The 15,465-nt window shown below is 41.7% G+C and overlaps 1 protein-coding gene across 4 annotated transcripts in view; it reads right to left on the bottom strand.

Moving 5' to 3' along the window:
- Positions 1 to 212: 212 nt before the first annotated feature.
- Positions 213 to 15,465, bottom strand: part of ANKRD13B (ankyrin repeat domain 13B) — a 183,870-nt gene continuing 168,617 nt past the window's right edge. For 2 of the 4 annotated variants that reach the window (XM_063450030.1, XM_063450032.1), the window contains 8 exons: positions 11,088 to 11,169; positions 8,863 to 8,927; positions 7,348 to 7,481; positions 5,211 to 5,368; positions 4,371 to 4,568; positions 3,871 to 4,031; positions 3,376 to 3,452; positions 213 to 1,198 (listed from right to left, as the gene is read on the bottom strand). In XM_063450030.1, the coding sequence (XP_063306100.1) occupies positions 1,009 to 1,198; positions 3,376 to 3,452; positions 3,871 to 4,031; positions 4,371 to 4,568; positions 5,211 to 5,368; positions 7,348 to 7,481; positions 8,863 to 8,927; positions 11,088 to 11,169 (1,065 nt within the window). In that variant the 3' untranslated portion in view covers positions 213 to 1,008. The remainder of the gene's footprint in view (positions 1,199 to 3,375; positions 3,453 to 3,870; positions 4,032 to 4,370; positions 4,569 to 5,210; positions 5,369 to 7,347; positions 7,482 to 8,862; positions 8,928 to 11,087; positions 11,170 to 15,465) is intronic. The other 2 variants (XM_063450031.1, XM_063450033.1) reach the window with 1 other exon arrangement.

Here is a 15,465-nt window from a genome sequence, read left to right as displayed (position 1 = left end):
AAATGGAACAGCATGACCATTTCAGTGGTTTCCATGGTGACTGCTCAGCAATAAGAACGTTGCCTATTAACGATCTTTATACATAACCTTATTGACAAATGATGTATCTTAATTCAGGTAGAATTTTCATATAACTATGCAATCTTGATAGCACCGAAGAGCATATGGGGAGCCATGGGCATTAAAACAGAAAGTGATCTATGTACCGTAGCTCTGGTTTAAATATAAGACATTATTATTAAAAAAATAAATAAAACAAAACACATAACCATTTGAATTTACTGCACACATTTACCACTCTGGCATTCATACAGTCAGTATTATTATTATTTCCAAGCCATTGGTAATCATACTAATAATATTAATATGCTGCCAACATCAGCAGCTACCAACCAAAAATGCAGTCCACCCTCTGAGCCTACTAGTCACCCTTTTTCCACTGATCTCAACCAAAAAGTGTTAGATTAATCTGCCTGCATCTGTCTGGATCCCAGTCATTGGGATGTTTTGCTTTTGATGGCGATAATTTTGGAATGATAAACCTCTGGAGACTTTTCAATGTTTAGATGCCCTGTACCCTGCTGTACCATCATGGAATCTCTAGCGACTTTTAATTCATTGTGTTTTTTCGTGTATTTTGGTCATTCTTCATTCACCAGCAGAAAATGGGTTTCAACCAGCACCATAACCGGCAGAGCTAATCTGAGAGGCCCCATTCACTATCTGGACTTGTCTCAACGTACTGAGTGTTCTCTGAAATATTGCAGGTGATTTGCGATTCTCTGACTGAAGGAGACAAAAGATAAAATTAAGGTACGTAGTGGGATCGGAACACTTTTCTCTGGCTTATGTTTCAATGTATTGGGTGTAACAGGAAACCTAATCTGCAGACAGCACCCATCCTTATGAATCCTCCCTTGACATGTCCAGATTTATGGCTTCCCAGATAAGCCTCGAGAAGGCTCAGCATGTTTCCTGGGGTGCTTGATTGGTTGAGTGTAAGTCCTGCTATTTCTCGGTTAGGGAGAGTTGCAGTATTCGCTCCAGCTCTTCCTCTTCTTGCTGCTTTAACTTAATCTCTTCCTCTTGCTCCTTAGCAGAGAGCTCCATGGCTAACCTCAGCTGCTCCTGATAGGTGGTGAATACATTGTTGGAACCTGTGTGAGGAGGGCTGGAGGGTTGGTTGTGCTGGGGAGTCCTGCAAAATAAGCCCATTACAATAACTCCATACATTTCTAACAGATTCAAAGTATCTCGCTAAACACAATTTTAGGAATGAAAAACTAAACATAACAACTTGAGTAACATGTATTCCCTTGTCTATAATATGGCATTTGTCCTGCCAGATAGCTGAATGTATAAAATCAATAGAGATCTGTGCGTCTGTCTGTGCAGATTACTATTAGTGCATATCGCCTACCTGTCTCTTGCTCTCTCCTAAAGGGCAACCCACCTTATTTGACTGCAAATTCCTGTCCTAATGTGTTTTACACCCCACCTCCTATAGAATGTAAGCTCGATTGAGCAGGGTCCTCTTCAACCTATTGTTCCCGTAAGTTTATTTGTAATTGTCCTATTTATAGTTAAATCCCCTCTCATAATATTGTAAAGCGCTACAGAATCTGTTGGCGCTATATAAATGGCAATAATAATAATAATAATAATAATATGATCTGATTGATAAATGAAGGAATTATGTCAAATAGGCAATATGAGCTTTAGCAGTGCTTTTTAATAATCAGATTTATGCCATGGTTTTAGCATCAAAACAGACACAAAAAGTAGTAAGCTACCGTATATACTCGAGTATAAGCCGAGTTTTTTAGCACATTTTTTAGTGCTAAAAAACCCCAACTCGGCTTATACTCGAGTCAATTGTCTGTATTATGGCAATTTGCACTGCCATAATACAGACTGGGGGAGAGGGGGGCTGGCAGAGCTGTACTTACCTCTCCTGCAGCTCCTGTCAGCTCTCTCCTCCTCTGCGCCGTCCGTTCAGCACCTCGGTCAGCTCCCAGTGTAAATCTCGCGAGAGCCGCGGCTCTCGCGAGACTTACACTGTGAGCTGACAGAGGGAGCTGCACGGACGGCGCGGAGGAGGAGAGAGCTGACAGGAGCTGCAGGAGAGGTAAGTACAGCTCTGCCAGCACCCCTCTCCCCCCACTGAACTACCAATGCTGGACCACCAGGGAAGGAGCCCCCCTCCCTGCTATATATCAAGCAGGGAGGGGGGACGAAAAAAAAATAATGAATAATAAAAAAAAAAAAAAAAAATAATACAATAATAATAATAATAATTAAATGAATAAAAATAATAATTAATAATAATAACAAAAATTTTTAAATAATACAAATTTAAATAATAAAAAAAACCACCCACCCCCACCAAGGCTCTGCAACTCTCACACTCTCACACTCTCACACTCTCACACTCTCACACTCACACTCTCACACTCACACTCTCACACTCTCACACACTCACTCACACACTCACACACTCACACACTCACTCACACTCACTCACACTCACACACTCACTCACACTCACTCACACTCACACACTCATACACACGCTGCACTCATACACTCACGCTGCACTCATACACTCACGCTGCACTCATACACTCACGCTGCACTCATACACTCACGCTGCACTCATACACACGCTGCACTCATACACTCACACTGCATTCATACACACACACACACTGCATTCATTATACACACACTGTAAATAAATATTCAATTAATATATTTTTTTTAGGATCTAATTTTATTTAGAAATTTACCAGTAGCTGCTGCATTTCTCACCCTAGTCTTATACTCGAGTCAATAAGTTTTCCCAGTTTTTTTGGGTAAAATTAGGGGCCTCGGCTTATATTCGGGTCGGCTTATACTCGAGTATATACGGTAGTTGTTTTTTGTTCTCTCCACATTTCCTGTGGCCACGGTACAATTTGTTTCATTATCACTTATAAAAGTTGATGTAATTTTCTCTTTTCTCTTGCTAATGCTGGGATGGAGCTAAAATATATCTTGTTTTGATACAACCCATGTACAAGACAATTTGTGTGATCTTATGCAGATTATACCTCCATCATACAGTCTTGTGTAAGTTTGTTGTTCGCACTTTTTTCTCTCAATAAAAATCTATATAAAAATGCAGTAAGCACCTGTGTGCTCCCTACTGGCCTTATGTCACCAATATGAACCCCTGCTACGATTGTTAAAAAAAAATATTAATTTAGGTGTACGTTAGCTTTGTTGCGCTATATGATTATATCTGCTGATATCCCTGAGCATACAGACTCATATATCCCACACAGACACTTGGCTTTCTTTCAGTTGCAGTCAGGATAAACAGATCACACATACCTTTCGCCTCTTCGACTGTCATTGGACATCGGGTGAGTTCCTGGCTTGCTGTTGGTCAGAGCTTCCCAAATAGTTACCTATAAAGTCAGAATATATTTAACATTTAGATTATTTTTCTCTTATTCCTTTAACGAATACAGCTAAACTAAAATTCTTTGCCTAAGACCGATTTGAGTTATGAAATAGGTTCCTGCTACTCATTCTATGCTAGTCCCATGCCCTCAGGCATATTCCATAAATTGAAAACAAAATTGTGAAAATGTCTGGTTGTATAATAGGTAACACAATTTAAAGTATCACTTTATCTATTTATAGTCTATTGGCATGAAGAAAGCATCTTGCTTCAAAGTTGTATAAAATCTATTTCCCTATTTTTCTATAGGGAAACGGAAGAACAGAAGGGAAAGTTATTTTTTCTTCTCAGTGGAACGTTGCATCTTTTGACCAAACAGGACACATTTTACGTTAGGCAGTGGTCCTATTGACAGATCTCACCTGATCGTACTCACTACCAGCTTCTAATAAGCTCTGCTGGATTGCAAACTGAAGCAGGTCATCTTCTTCCTCACGCATGCTTTCCCGGTAACTTCCCACCACGCTGTAACCACGAGGCGCTTCAAACAATGACTGATCCATATCGCAGCCACGTCCAGAAGCTACAAACCCATCAAAAAAAAACATACAGCACTCATTCCATGTGGGCAAGGAACAAAGTAGGAATTATTTCCTTGATCCTTTCAGCTCAGATATCAATATCTGAGCAATAACAGCAATAACTAAACTTGTATGTGCATATGTTTTGATAATGCAGTGAAGGTGGAGGCCTAGAAGACCTATCTGAAATGTTGGCTTAGACCATGCGATCTGGCTCAGAGTTTCCCAACTAGAATTCTAAAGGATACATGATGCATAGCTAATGGTGGCCCTGTCTGACCTCCCAGCCAAGGACTTCCTGTGCCACCCAGTGTAATACCCTGCTGAGAACTGACACATACTGTTGTGGTCCCTCTGTCCCGCATCCCCCTGGTGTGGCATCATACTTATAGAACTGGTGCTGCTAACGCTGCAGGAGTCACTACTCGGGGATGGTGCTTCGCTGCTGGGGCTCTGACGCAGGGACGAGACCGGTTCATCACATCCATTGAGGTTTCCAAATGTGATGCGGGCATTCAGGATGTGGAAAATGGGAATTTCTGTAGAAAGTCATAATAATTACAAGGATGATATATATTATAGCTATGATTCTGCTATTCCACACTTAAGAATAGTTTTTTTTTTTTTAAATGGATTAATGACTATAATTCATATTTAATATTTTTTAAAAAGTTGTAAAAAATAATAATAATATAGTTTCCCTAAGGAATCACTAAGGGTATAAATAAAAACATTAAGCCGTTACAATTTGGAGTTAAATTCATTACTGTAACTTGTAAGCAAGAAATAAATATTTTTTTTTTCAACTTAGCTATTCTGCCATAGCCAATACTGGGTAATAAATTGTGTAATAGTAACAACCCCTGGATGTGGGCTAAGATAACATCCCCAGGATGTACTTGAAAACCAGAGTAATCTGAATGGACCTTTCCTGGTTAAATACTTTGTTATTATTATTATTATTATTATTATTAATAAATGTTCTTTCAAAGCAGGTAAGGTTGTCCAAAGTAGTGTCCTGCATTTTCTAAGTAAATATGATATCAAACATAGAGAAGATTCTCATATAAAATGCCCGAAAGCTGATAGTGTAAAATAAAAGACAAAAAAATTAAAAATAGATTATTTAATGTATTGATTTATATTGTATATATATATTCATGTATATAACATCCACTCACCAATTTTGACAGGGAAGCCTGGGGGTAGCCTGAGAGTAATAAAATCACGGAGTTTTGCAAAAAGTGCATTGCTTATTGCCATGAGGTCAATGATTGGAGCCACTTGTTCTGACAATGACAGGGGATGGTCCTCGCATAACCACAACTTGGCTTTAAACCTTCAGGACAGTAAGAATACAATTATCATGCATATGGGAAACAGGTGAGTGGGGAGACCAGTACAAATCATTTTTTCTTTGATTTCTTAAAAAAATAAATATAAAAAAGGTTGCGCCATATGCAGTTATATAATATAGCTTTAAAACAGGGCTGTCCAACCTGCGGCCCCCCAGAGGTTTCTGAACTACAACCCCCATGAGTCTTTCAATGAAACAGATCATCATCAGGGAATCATGGGAGTTGTAGTTCAGCAACATCTGGGCGGCCGCAGGTTGGACTGCCTTGCTTTAAAACATATGTAAGAAATTGTTCAATACTTTCAATTTTTATGTGTGTATATGTACAGGCTGTTAAGCTTGTAGTTGTGGGAGGTGTTTACAGAACCTGTACATATCCAGGGAAATGGAGGGGGAGTGAGGCCCTCATATAGGAACATTAACCCCTCCTGCCAAAATGATACACCTGTATATATATTTATTTATTTTCTTCATTGCTCGTCATATGCTCTTGCTCTATGATGTTGTACAGCAGAAACTGAATACGGGAACTTGGAAGAGATGCAAAGCTTTGTGGACAAGTTGGCTATACATTAATTACTATAAAGTTGACTGGGCACACAGGGCAAATGCTCTTATTTCTTCTATTTCTGTTAAGCCCAACATCCTCTTATCATCATGTGATGTGTGACATGTCCCCTCTTTGCTACAGTCACCTCTTTCTTTGTCCCAGGCTGTATACCAAGAGCCAGTGTCTGCCTAACAGGCAGGGAAGGAGAGGACAAACAAGTCCCGAACTGAGTGGATTCAGTGTTTGTGATCAGAGAGAGCAGATAAAAGCTGTGAGGCTTGTAAGATAGACAGGTAGACTGAGCTGAGAGTTGGAAGATAGTCATCGACTTAGGATATGTCCGTTCTTAAAAATGAATCCTGCAAGTATGCCTCTAGCAAAACCACACACCTGACACAAGACACTCAGGATGTATAGCTGTTATAGTACTTTGTATCAAAAAGATTCTGTAATAGGCCCAACATAACTGTCAGCAATAGGCCCAATAGGCTCTTAACCCAGCACTTACATTCAGCAATTTTAATTGTTCACAAATCAAGCAGCATTTTCTGGGATGTTCTTTAAATTCTTTTTTATTATCGCCGTTAACTTCTCTTCTGCAACATCTTTGGCTCAACCTCCATTGTTTTCATTAGATTGTAAGCTCAAGAGCTATTTTGCTAAGCACGTGTTCCTAAGACTGCTTGAATGAGGAAGGCCATGCCTCCGCCGTGATGTCGGAGCTGGAAAAAGGTATTTGTATTCCTAACGCTACAGTGTTCTATTAATGCCCCGTTATTCAGATTTAAAAAACACTTCTTGGTAAACCTTTAAATAAGGAAACAATATCCAAATAATACTGTCAGGGTTATTTACTAAAGTGAGAACTGTAAGGAATTCGAAGTGGATTTCAAATTTGAGGACAGAAAACCTGAACTGATATAATTCTCCAAGTCAGCTAAGCTCTCAGTTTGGCTATATTGCTGTGAAATGTGAAGCTCACTTTGAATTCCATACAATTCTCACTGAATAACCCTGTATATCTCTAAACCTTCTATTCATATAGGTATAAACAGGTTCAGCCTTCCTCTGGCAAGTTTGCTAATATTCAGGATTCCTATAACATGACTATCTAGGCCAGGCTTCCCCAAACTCCGGCCCACCAGATGTTGCTGAACTACAACTCCCATGATTCTCAGCTTATCTATTTCATTCATAGAATCATGGGAGTTGTAGTTCAGCAACATCTGAAGGGCCAGGGTTTGGGGAAGCCTGATCTAGGTTAAAACTATTTTATATTTTTGTTGTCAATACTTTTCCCCCCTATGTTCTACTAAACCTCATCCAAATATCACCGCCATTTTTCTTTCCCTGCAGTAAATGACTACACAAACACATTTCATTTGGAGAACAAAGAATGCAGCTGGCTTACTTCTGTGTTTTGGTGGTGAGCTCCATGGGCCGTCCCATATCCCGATTCCCCAGGTCAAAGTTGGGATCAAAGTATTCATCTGGCGTGATGGATGTAGGGTTTGTCTGGCTGAAGGTCTGAGTGATTAATGTTTGCTAAAAAAAAAACCACATTGATAAAAGAGATGTTTGACCATCGATTACCAAGCCATAACTATAATATTTTCTCTTGGTAAACGTGCAATAATGTATCCTCGTATATGTCATTGTTAAAAACAATAATTAATGCTTTTAAAAAAAATAGATGGCAAACTCAAGTCAAATAAACCCTTTCAGGAGCAAAACATGTCAGAACAACTTCCAACACCCAAATATCAGGGTTATTTACTAAACTGGGAATTGTGGGAGTAAACTGTAGAATTTTTTTTAAATGATTTCCTAATCAACTGGAAAACATTTCCAACCCATCTAGTTTCAGCTTAAAACTTCCCCCCCCTAAATTTTGCAATTTCCTGGCAATTCTCAACAATATCAAGTTTAGTGAAAAAACTAGATTGGAGGGCTATAGATACACCTATATGTAATTAGAAAAATCAATATCATGTTTGCACTCACATATAAGGAATCAGAAATACTGCATAAACACGTATCATTGTTAAAGATATGCATAGAACCCTATCGAAGAAATTGACAGAAAGTAGCATCATTAAACTTTTGTACAAAGCTGTTGGTGGATTACTTTTTATTAAAATGAATCCAGAGGTTCGGGTCATATGCCTGCAGACTAGATTAATGCACATCGAAGATTCAAACGCCACGTAATAACCTTCATTGCTAACTCAGTAGAAATCTCACCTGATGGAAAGTAAAATAACCTCTTGTATAGAAGCCTGCATGGCTCAATCTGTAAAGGTACACTGAAGAGCAGCTAGCGAGAGTATAGGAAGAACGCTAGGCACATTTTAGTGATCAGTTATTTTTAGGAGAGAAACTCTACAGTTCATCAAGCCCTTTGCATTCAATTGTACATTCAAGGAACACAGTACTCCTATATACATGTTCCTCCAACAGCACTTTTAAGGGACAGATAATGGAAATAGAATAATAATAATCAGTGATGGCTAAAGATGAACCCGAAAGATATTTATGATATACGTTTAACAGGGCAGGTAAATATGGGGTTATGTTTAAAAAATGTGGTATCCATTTCTTTCTGGAGCTTTTTTCTAATTGCACCCATTTATTCCCCATTTATTATTACTCCTTTTCTGTTATTTTATTTTCCTGTTACTTTTTCGTTCTTGTTTTGGTTTGATAGCAAAAGATCCAAAAGAGGAATAGAAAATAGCAAAAAGATGGATTTTTGGCACCCTACAGAAAGTCAGGAAAAAAGCTACAATTTGTAATGGGTGCAGTAACAATTTTATACAATGGCACATGCACACAAAATGAGCGCAAACGCAAAAGGGTAATGCAACACTTTTTATACATAATCCCATATTTCACACCCATCCGCTTACATGATAACCATACTTACTCCGTTGTTTGGTCCCACATGCTGCTCGGCTATCCCCAGGAATGATTGTAAAGGCGTTTTACTGCCTGGAATTTAACAGACAAAATTGTATCACAGAATTAATTTTCTCTCCTTTAGGCTTGTTCACTGGTTCAGGAATTGTGGTAGGCTTACTAGGAAATTGTACATGTTGAGCCGAAAATTGAAATAAAGCACCACTCACCTATTTTTCTAGGTGGGATATTTTGGCAACCCACTAGCCAATTTCCTGTTCTGTGAAAAGCCTTTGTACTGCTACGGCATGTTAAAAGAAATTATATCCTGCAATTACTGCTAGGAAGTAAACAATTAATGAAGAGCTGATTTTGCATCTCCCATCACTTTAAAAGGTGTTTGTATGGAGTTAAATTTAATGGGAAATTAGTACCGCTTTTATCATAGGATTTCTTGTTTTACTTTTTACTGTGAATCCACAGAGTAACCTAGATGACCACACCGGATTCCTGATCCAGGTTGGGCTGATTTGTTTTTGCTACATAGAAATGGAGCTCTTCAGAATACTTCCCTGAGACATTGTTCCCAATCCAGTCCTTAAAGAGCACAAACAGCGCAGGTACTGTCAATATGGTCACTCGAACAGACTACGGAATTGTCTAAACCCACGCATTTAATTATGATTTTTTTCATTAGGGGTATGTCTAAAAACAGCTTGAAAATGCTGCAGTTCTCTTGTCTGCAGCCATTGCAAGACCTCCCCTTCTAATTCCACCCAGACGTTCTGTGCTGTCCAATCACAGACTTCCCAATGCAGTTCAAAGAAAAGCCTTTGCGAGGGCCGGTGCTCTTTGAAAATTGATGCCTCTAGAGGTTAGCTCTGGCTGTTAGCTTGACAGCCATGGGATATAACACGGTTAATTTATAAAAGTGACAATTTCTATTGAAATCTGTACTTTTTGTCAAATTTTAAAAAGAGGATGCACTTTTTATACATAAAGCATTTCAGCAAGCTAAAGTGCCCAAGAGGTCCATGGTGTGCTTTATGGGTCTGGAGTCTCCATTTAGGCTGTTGTTGTACTACTAGACAAAATTTAAACAATACGCCATATTGGACCAGGCAGATGTCACAATATTTGCATTCTGAAATGCTGTGTGACTAGCTGAACCTACACAATCTGTGTGGTTACTGATGGTTTTCAGAGTGGCACCCATATTCTGATTTATCCTAGCTTAAGGCATATTTGACTTTATTTTAAATATGACTAAGCTGACACACAAATGGTTAGCCATTAGCAGCACCTATAACCTGCTGGCACTGCTGGTTACCAAATAACTGGTGTGTCGGCATCCATGGTCATGTATAAACAGATTTAAGAAATAGTTAAGTTATTACTTATTAATATTGAACATTTTACATGTTAAATTTTCTTGAAAATAAAAATATATTTAAACCAGTCATATGCAGAATTAATAATGATAACATTTTATTTATTAATCTAAACAGGGATTTTCCTTTGACAATCTGAGACTTTGGAAAATGTGAATGCTACCTTTTAGAACATTTCTGCAGTGTAAGGATAAGAAAGGTAAATAACTCCATATTTCAAGGGGCGCTCTAAGCACCACAACCTCATTTACGTCATATGGTTTTAAAGACCGTAACTCTCAGAAACCATACTGAGAAACCATACTTCATTCATCAAGTGCGACTCTGTCCAACCTTGACAGCAGTGAGAGGCTGAGAGCACAGGGGATTCCATAGACTTATACAAACCATAATCACTGCAACGAGCTGTGCCAGGGTGACTCCAAACATCCCTGATTTTGGTGAAACAGTCCATATTTTAATAGCCCCCCTCTTTGGGTGGTGCCAGTGACTCAATTCGTGACACTGGTCTGCTTCCTTTTACCCCACCTGCCAATGTCTCTTCATGAAATGATTCAGATGTCGGGGTGGTAGGTAAGCTTTATTTTTTTTTAATACAGTTGTGAATTAATTCTAATAGTGAGTAGAGAATGAATTTGCATTTTAATCAGATATTTGTAGCGCTAGAATACTTTAAACACTGGACAGGTATGGATTTACTAGCAATTAGCACTGAATGGTCATGTTAAGCCAAACCTAGGTCAATGTGTTTAATCGTGTGATTACAGTGCAGGAATCCTGAAAATCTCCTTAAATACTTGACAATTTACCTAGCTTATTGACAACTGACAATTGATTTTTATTCTCAGACTTGCGATAATACCTTTGCTTTTGCTCTTGTGCTGGTCTGACAGATGCTCTGTGCGAGTTCTAGTGATTAATTCTACATTGGAAGCTCCATATACCTAAAAAGGAACATAGGTGCATTATGTGACACTGTCAAACAGAATTCTGTTAAAAGCTTGATTATGACTTATTACACATTTGAGGTTTTCATTAAACTAAGAATAGTGTAAAATTTACCATGGATATGTGCAATTTTAGACCAAAAGAATATTGCTGGAATAGATACTAAACATCTAAACTACCTTATCCTAAATTGTTATAGTGAATAATCCAAAGTCTTTTTTTTTTTTTTTGTGTAGAACAATAAATTCAGCAACAGGACAGTGCTATACGATGGAGAGTATTTATAACAAATGTACTGTTAAAACATTTTTTTTAAAAATACATAAGTAATATTTTAAAGTATTTGCTCTGTATTTTGAATTTAAATGCAAATAAAACAATTCATAATAAAACAGAAATTTAAAGTAATGGGACTGTCCGTAATGGAGGGAGAATTGTTGTAGATGTAAAGGTTAAATGAGACACTAATTTTGGCTGGGGAATCTGTAATGGCATGGGGAGTTTATTGAGAACACTTATGCTTGTACCATGGGTTTAATTGTTTACTTCCAATTTTTTTTTCCCCCAGAAATGTCGGTCAAGGGTTTAGTATTAGACTTAGCACAAATCCCTTTCAGGTGCACTGAACAAATCAAATGCCTGTCAATCTAGGGCCGAACAATCTGATTCGTTCAGATTCTGCTTAATCAATCAATTAGTTCGTCCATAGATTGACAGGCATTTAATTCGTTTGGCGCACCTTAAAGGAATTTGTACACTAGTCTACTAAATATGGAGAGTTTACAGCATTTAAACATTTTCGAGAAAAAATATTTTTGTTTTGTAGCATTTGAAAGCAGTTCACATTAAACGCACAGGTCTTTAAACAAATATAGGGAAGTGATGGTGGGCTATCCTCAAATTTGGAGAAGCGTTTTATGCTCTCTGCCTGTACCCACTATTAGTTTCAGTCAAATTTCTATTGTGAAAGGATGATGGCAACAAACTAAATAAGTCCTTAATCCTGTGTGAATAGCAGAATTGGCAAAGCAGAATGGCTTTCCTCACCCCATGAGGAAGTTTGCAAAAAGAGAAAAGGTATAATGTAACACTTTCAGAGATATCTCTTGAAAAAGTAAGGTTTTCATTAAAGTGCAATGCACACCCAAGAGTTTTGCTGTAATAGAGTGATGAGTGTATGGGTCACTGGATCATGCCTGTATTGTAATCAGTGAGGCGTGATACATCACACAATAGAGTTTATAAATGTGTTTATGTGCCATGTGTTTAAAAGGAGGATATTTAAGGGGCGTGGCCTGACCGCGAGCCTGGACGGAGGCATGTGAGCTGAGCTCCCGCCGAAAATAGGCCCCACAGCCACCAATAGCACCCCAAAAAGCCAGAAATCTCATCCCAACACCTACCATCCCCAGGAATGGACAAGCGGCAGCCGAAAAAGTCCCCTAAAAAAACGGCGGATGCCGGGACCTCCGTGGCCGACATGTTCGCGGCTTCCCGCCAGACCCAGACTGAACACCAAGATGGCGGCCGCCACAGCCCGAAACCCGCGGCACCACAAAACCGCCCAATGTCACCCCAGCCTGCAGGCTCACCCAGGGGGGACACCTCCCAGATACTGAACAAGTTAATGGAGGTGAAGACCTACCTGGCAGCAGAGATCAGCAGGTCCGCGGCGGAAGTGAGGGCGGAAATCGCGGCAGTGGGCCACCGCACGACCATCCTGGAGCAGAGGCAGGAGAAGGCCACAACAGCCCACAATGAGGTAATTCAGCATGTAAACGACCTCACCACTAGATTAGCTACAGCAGAGGCTGGCCTAGAGGATCTAGCAAATCGCTCCAGAAGAAATAACATCAGGCTTAGGGGCCTACCGGAACGGGAGGGGGAAGGCAACCTGGCAGACACAGTGCTGGCTATTCTAAAACCCCTTGCACTGGACGTCCCTGACCAGTTCTGGCTCCTGGATAGGGTACACAGAGCCCTTGGCACGCGAAATCCAGCCGCAAAACAACCACGCGACATTGTCATGCGCTTCCAACACTACAAAACCAAGGAAGCAATAATGAAGCGTAGCAGAGAGGGCCCCATTTCCTACAGAGGCACAGCAATATCCCTATTCCAGGATCTCTCCCCGGTTACGCTGCAGAGACGACGGGAGTGGAGACCGGTCACCGACCTCTTGCGGCAACACAACATCAAATACGCCTGGGGCCACCCCTTTAAGTTAATGGCATTTAAAAATGGCAGACCCAAGATCCTGCAGCCGGGGGGTGACGCCGCAACCTTCCTTCAGGCGCTAGACATCACACTTCCGACAGATATCCAGTGGCAGACAGCGAAAGCAGCAGAACTGCAGCCCCTGCCCAGGGAATGGTACACAGCGGGCGAATAGAGACGCTGACCCCAACCCCACGACGCAGAGATCTCCGATCAACAGGATACCGTTTGTCACACCTCCCAGGAGCCCGGACGCCCGTCCCAGTTGGGGACTCTCGGGGACTCCAGCATGGATTGGACAGATGGGGCTTGGCCCCCTCCCCCCTCCCCTCCCTTCCCTCCCCCCCACCCCCTGGGATGCCAGAACAGCTGGGGATGTCGCACCTCCTTGGGGCGGGGGGTTGGGGGGACTTGGGGGGGAATGGGGTGGGGTGGGGGGACTTGCCCCACTGGAGGGCGCAGACACTGACAAGCCATGCCACCGGGGGACCCTGCATTCCTTGCCAGCCTCACAGACCCTGGGGACACCTCTGACAAATACGTATGGCGGGGTGGTCCTGGGGAGGCAGAAAAAAAGGGGGAAAAAATCACTACAATACCTCACTCTAGCAAAAGGTGCGGAGGACCTAGTGGACGGGTGGGAGGTCAGGACCACATACCATCCTAGCTCGTAGGAGCGGACAGGGCGGAAGCCAGGGCCGACTTCCACGCCACAGTGCAAGCGCTCTAGCAGGGGGGTACTATAGCCTTTATGGGGGATACAAGCCTAACAGCATAAAAAGTACCGCAACACCACAGGCAGAAGTGACCACCACTCCAGGGATACCTCATAACAGAGACGTGAAGCCACAAGGGTTGCACTCACACATTAGTTACCCTGCGGGATGCTACGTCCCCCCCGGCGCACCACTGGGAGACCGAAATAGACAGACACACAGCGAGGACACCACACCAGCGGCACCAAGGGAAGCACTACTGCACACCACAGAGGCTGGGCTGATACCACGGGGGGCTGGGGGACAGGGCCAGATGGAAACTGACAAACGAGGAAAACACCATAATATACTTGAAGTCACCACGGGGGATACAGTTAACAAGAATGCAAATCGGACCACGGGGTCAGGGGCGTCACAGGGAATCACACAGGAGGGCTTATTTACACTCAAGGAGAGGGCCTAGAGATGTGTTAGTTCAGACGAGGGTCCATGCCTCCGCGCGTTGTACCCACAATTGATGGGCGAACAGCGCTGACGCATGTGCTCCACAGAAGTCTGGCAAATAGTAAGACCAGACAGTTATTTTGTTTGATTTCATGTTATGTTCACTTATTTCTGTTCTTCCTTCGTTTCCTCCCCTCCTCACGGAGATCGGAGAATCCTGCACCTGAAGGCCACTCGGTGTAGAGTAGAGGCAACCCTCTGGAGGGTGAAAGTGAGACCTACCAGCGAGAAAAGAGCAGAGACACAACCCCGTAAGTTGTCCAAATCGCACCCTCTCCACACACCACCATGCCCATACGCATCACCTCACTAAATGTCAAGGGGCTAAACGCCCCCAAAAAGCGTAGGTTACTATTTAGAGAACTCAAAAGGCTGAGCCCAGACATAGCCTTCCTCCAAGAAACTCACTTACCCAAGACTTTAGGGATGCCCCTCCGAGACCACATATATAACACGAGCTACGAAGCCAGGACACACTCCAAACGCAACGGCGTAGCGATTCTGATACATAAGAGATGCCCTATACGGGTCACAAGCATAGAATCCGACCCAGACGAACGATACATAATTATCTCGGAAACGCTATTCGCACACACCATCCACTTAGTAAATCTATATGCACCCAACGACCCCACCAGAGATTTCTGGACACTCATAAAAGACAAACTGGCAGCTCTGCAGCACAGCATAGTCATAACTGGCGGCGACTTTAACGCAGCACCATGCCCAGCTGCAGACCGGGGGAATATCCGGGGCCTGCCGCGCTCACGCAGCAGGGGCCGACAGGACAAACTATTACACGACTTCGTACGCGCGACAGGACTGACAGACATCTGGAGGGCCCAACATCCCAGC

This window comes from Pelobates fuscus, chromosome 1, assembly GCF_036172605.1.
Source record: "Pelobates fuscus isolate aPelFus1 chromosome 1, aPelFus1.pri, whole genome shotgun sequence".
In the NCBI taxonomy this organism is placed as follows: domain Eukaryota; kingdom Metazoa; phylum Chordata; class Amphibia; order Anura; family Pelobatidae; genus Pelobates; species Pelobates fuscus.
Note: the sequence above shows the minus strand (reverse complement) of the source record. Positions and strands in the feature narration are given on the sequence as shown.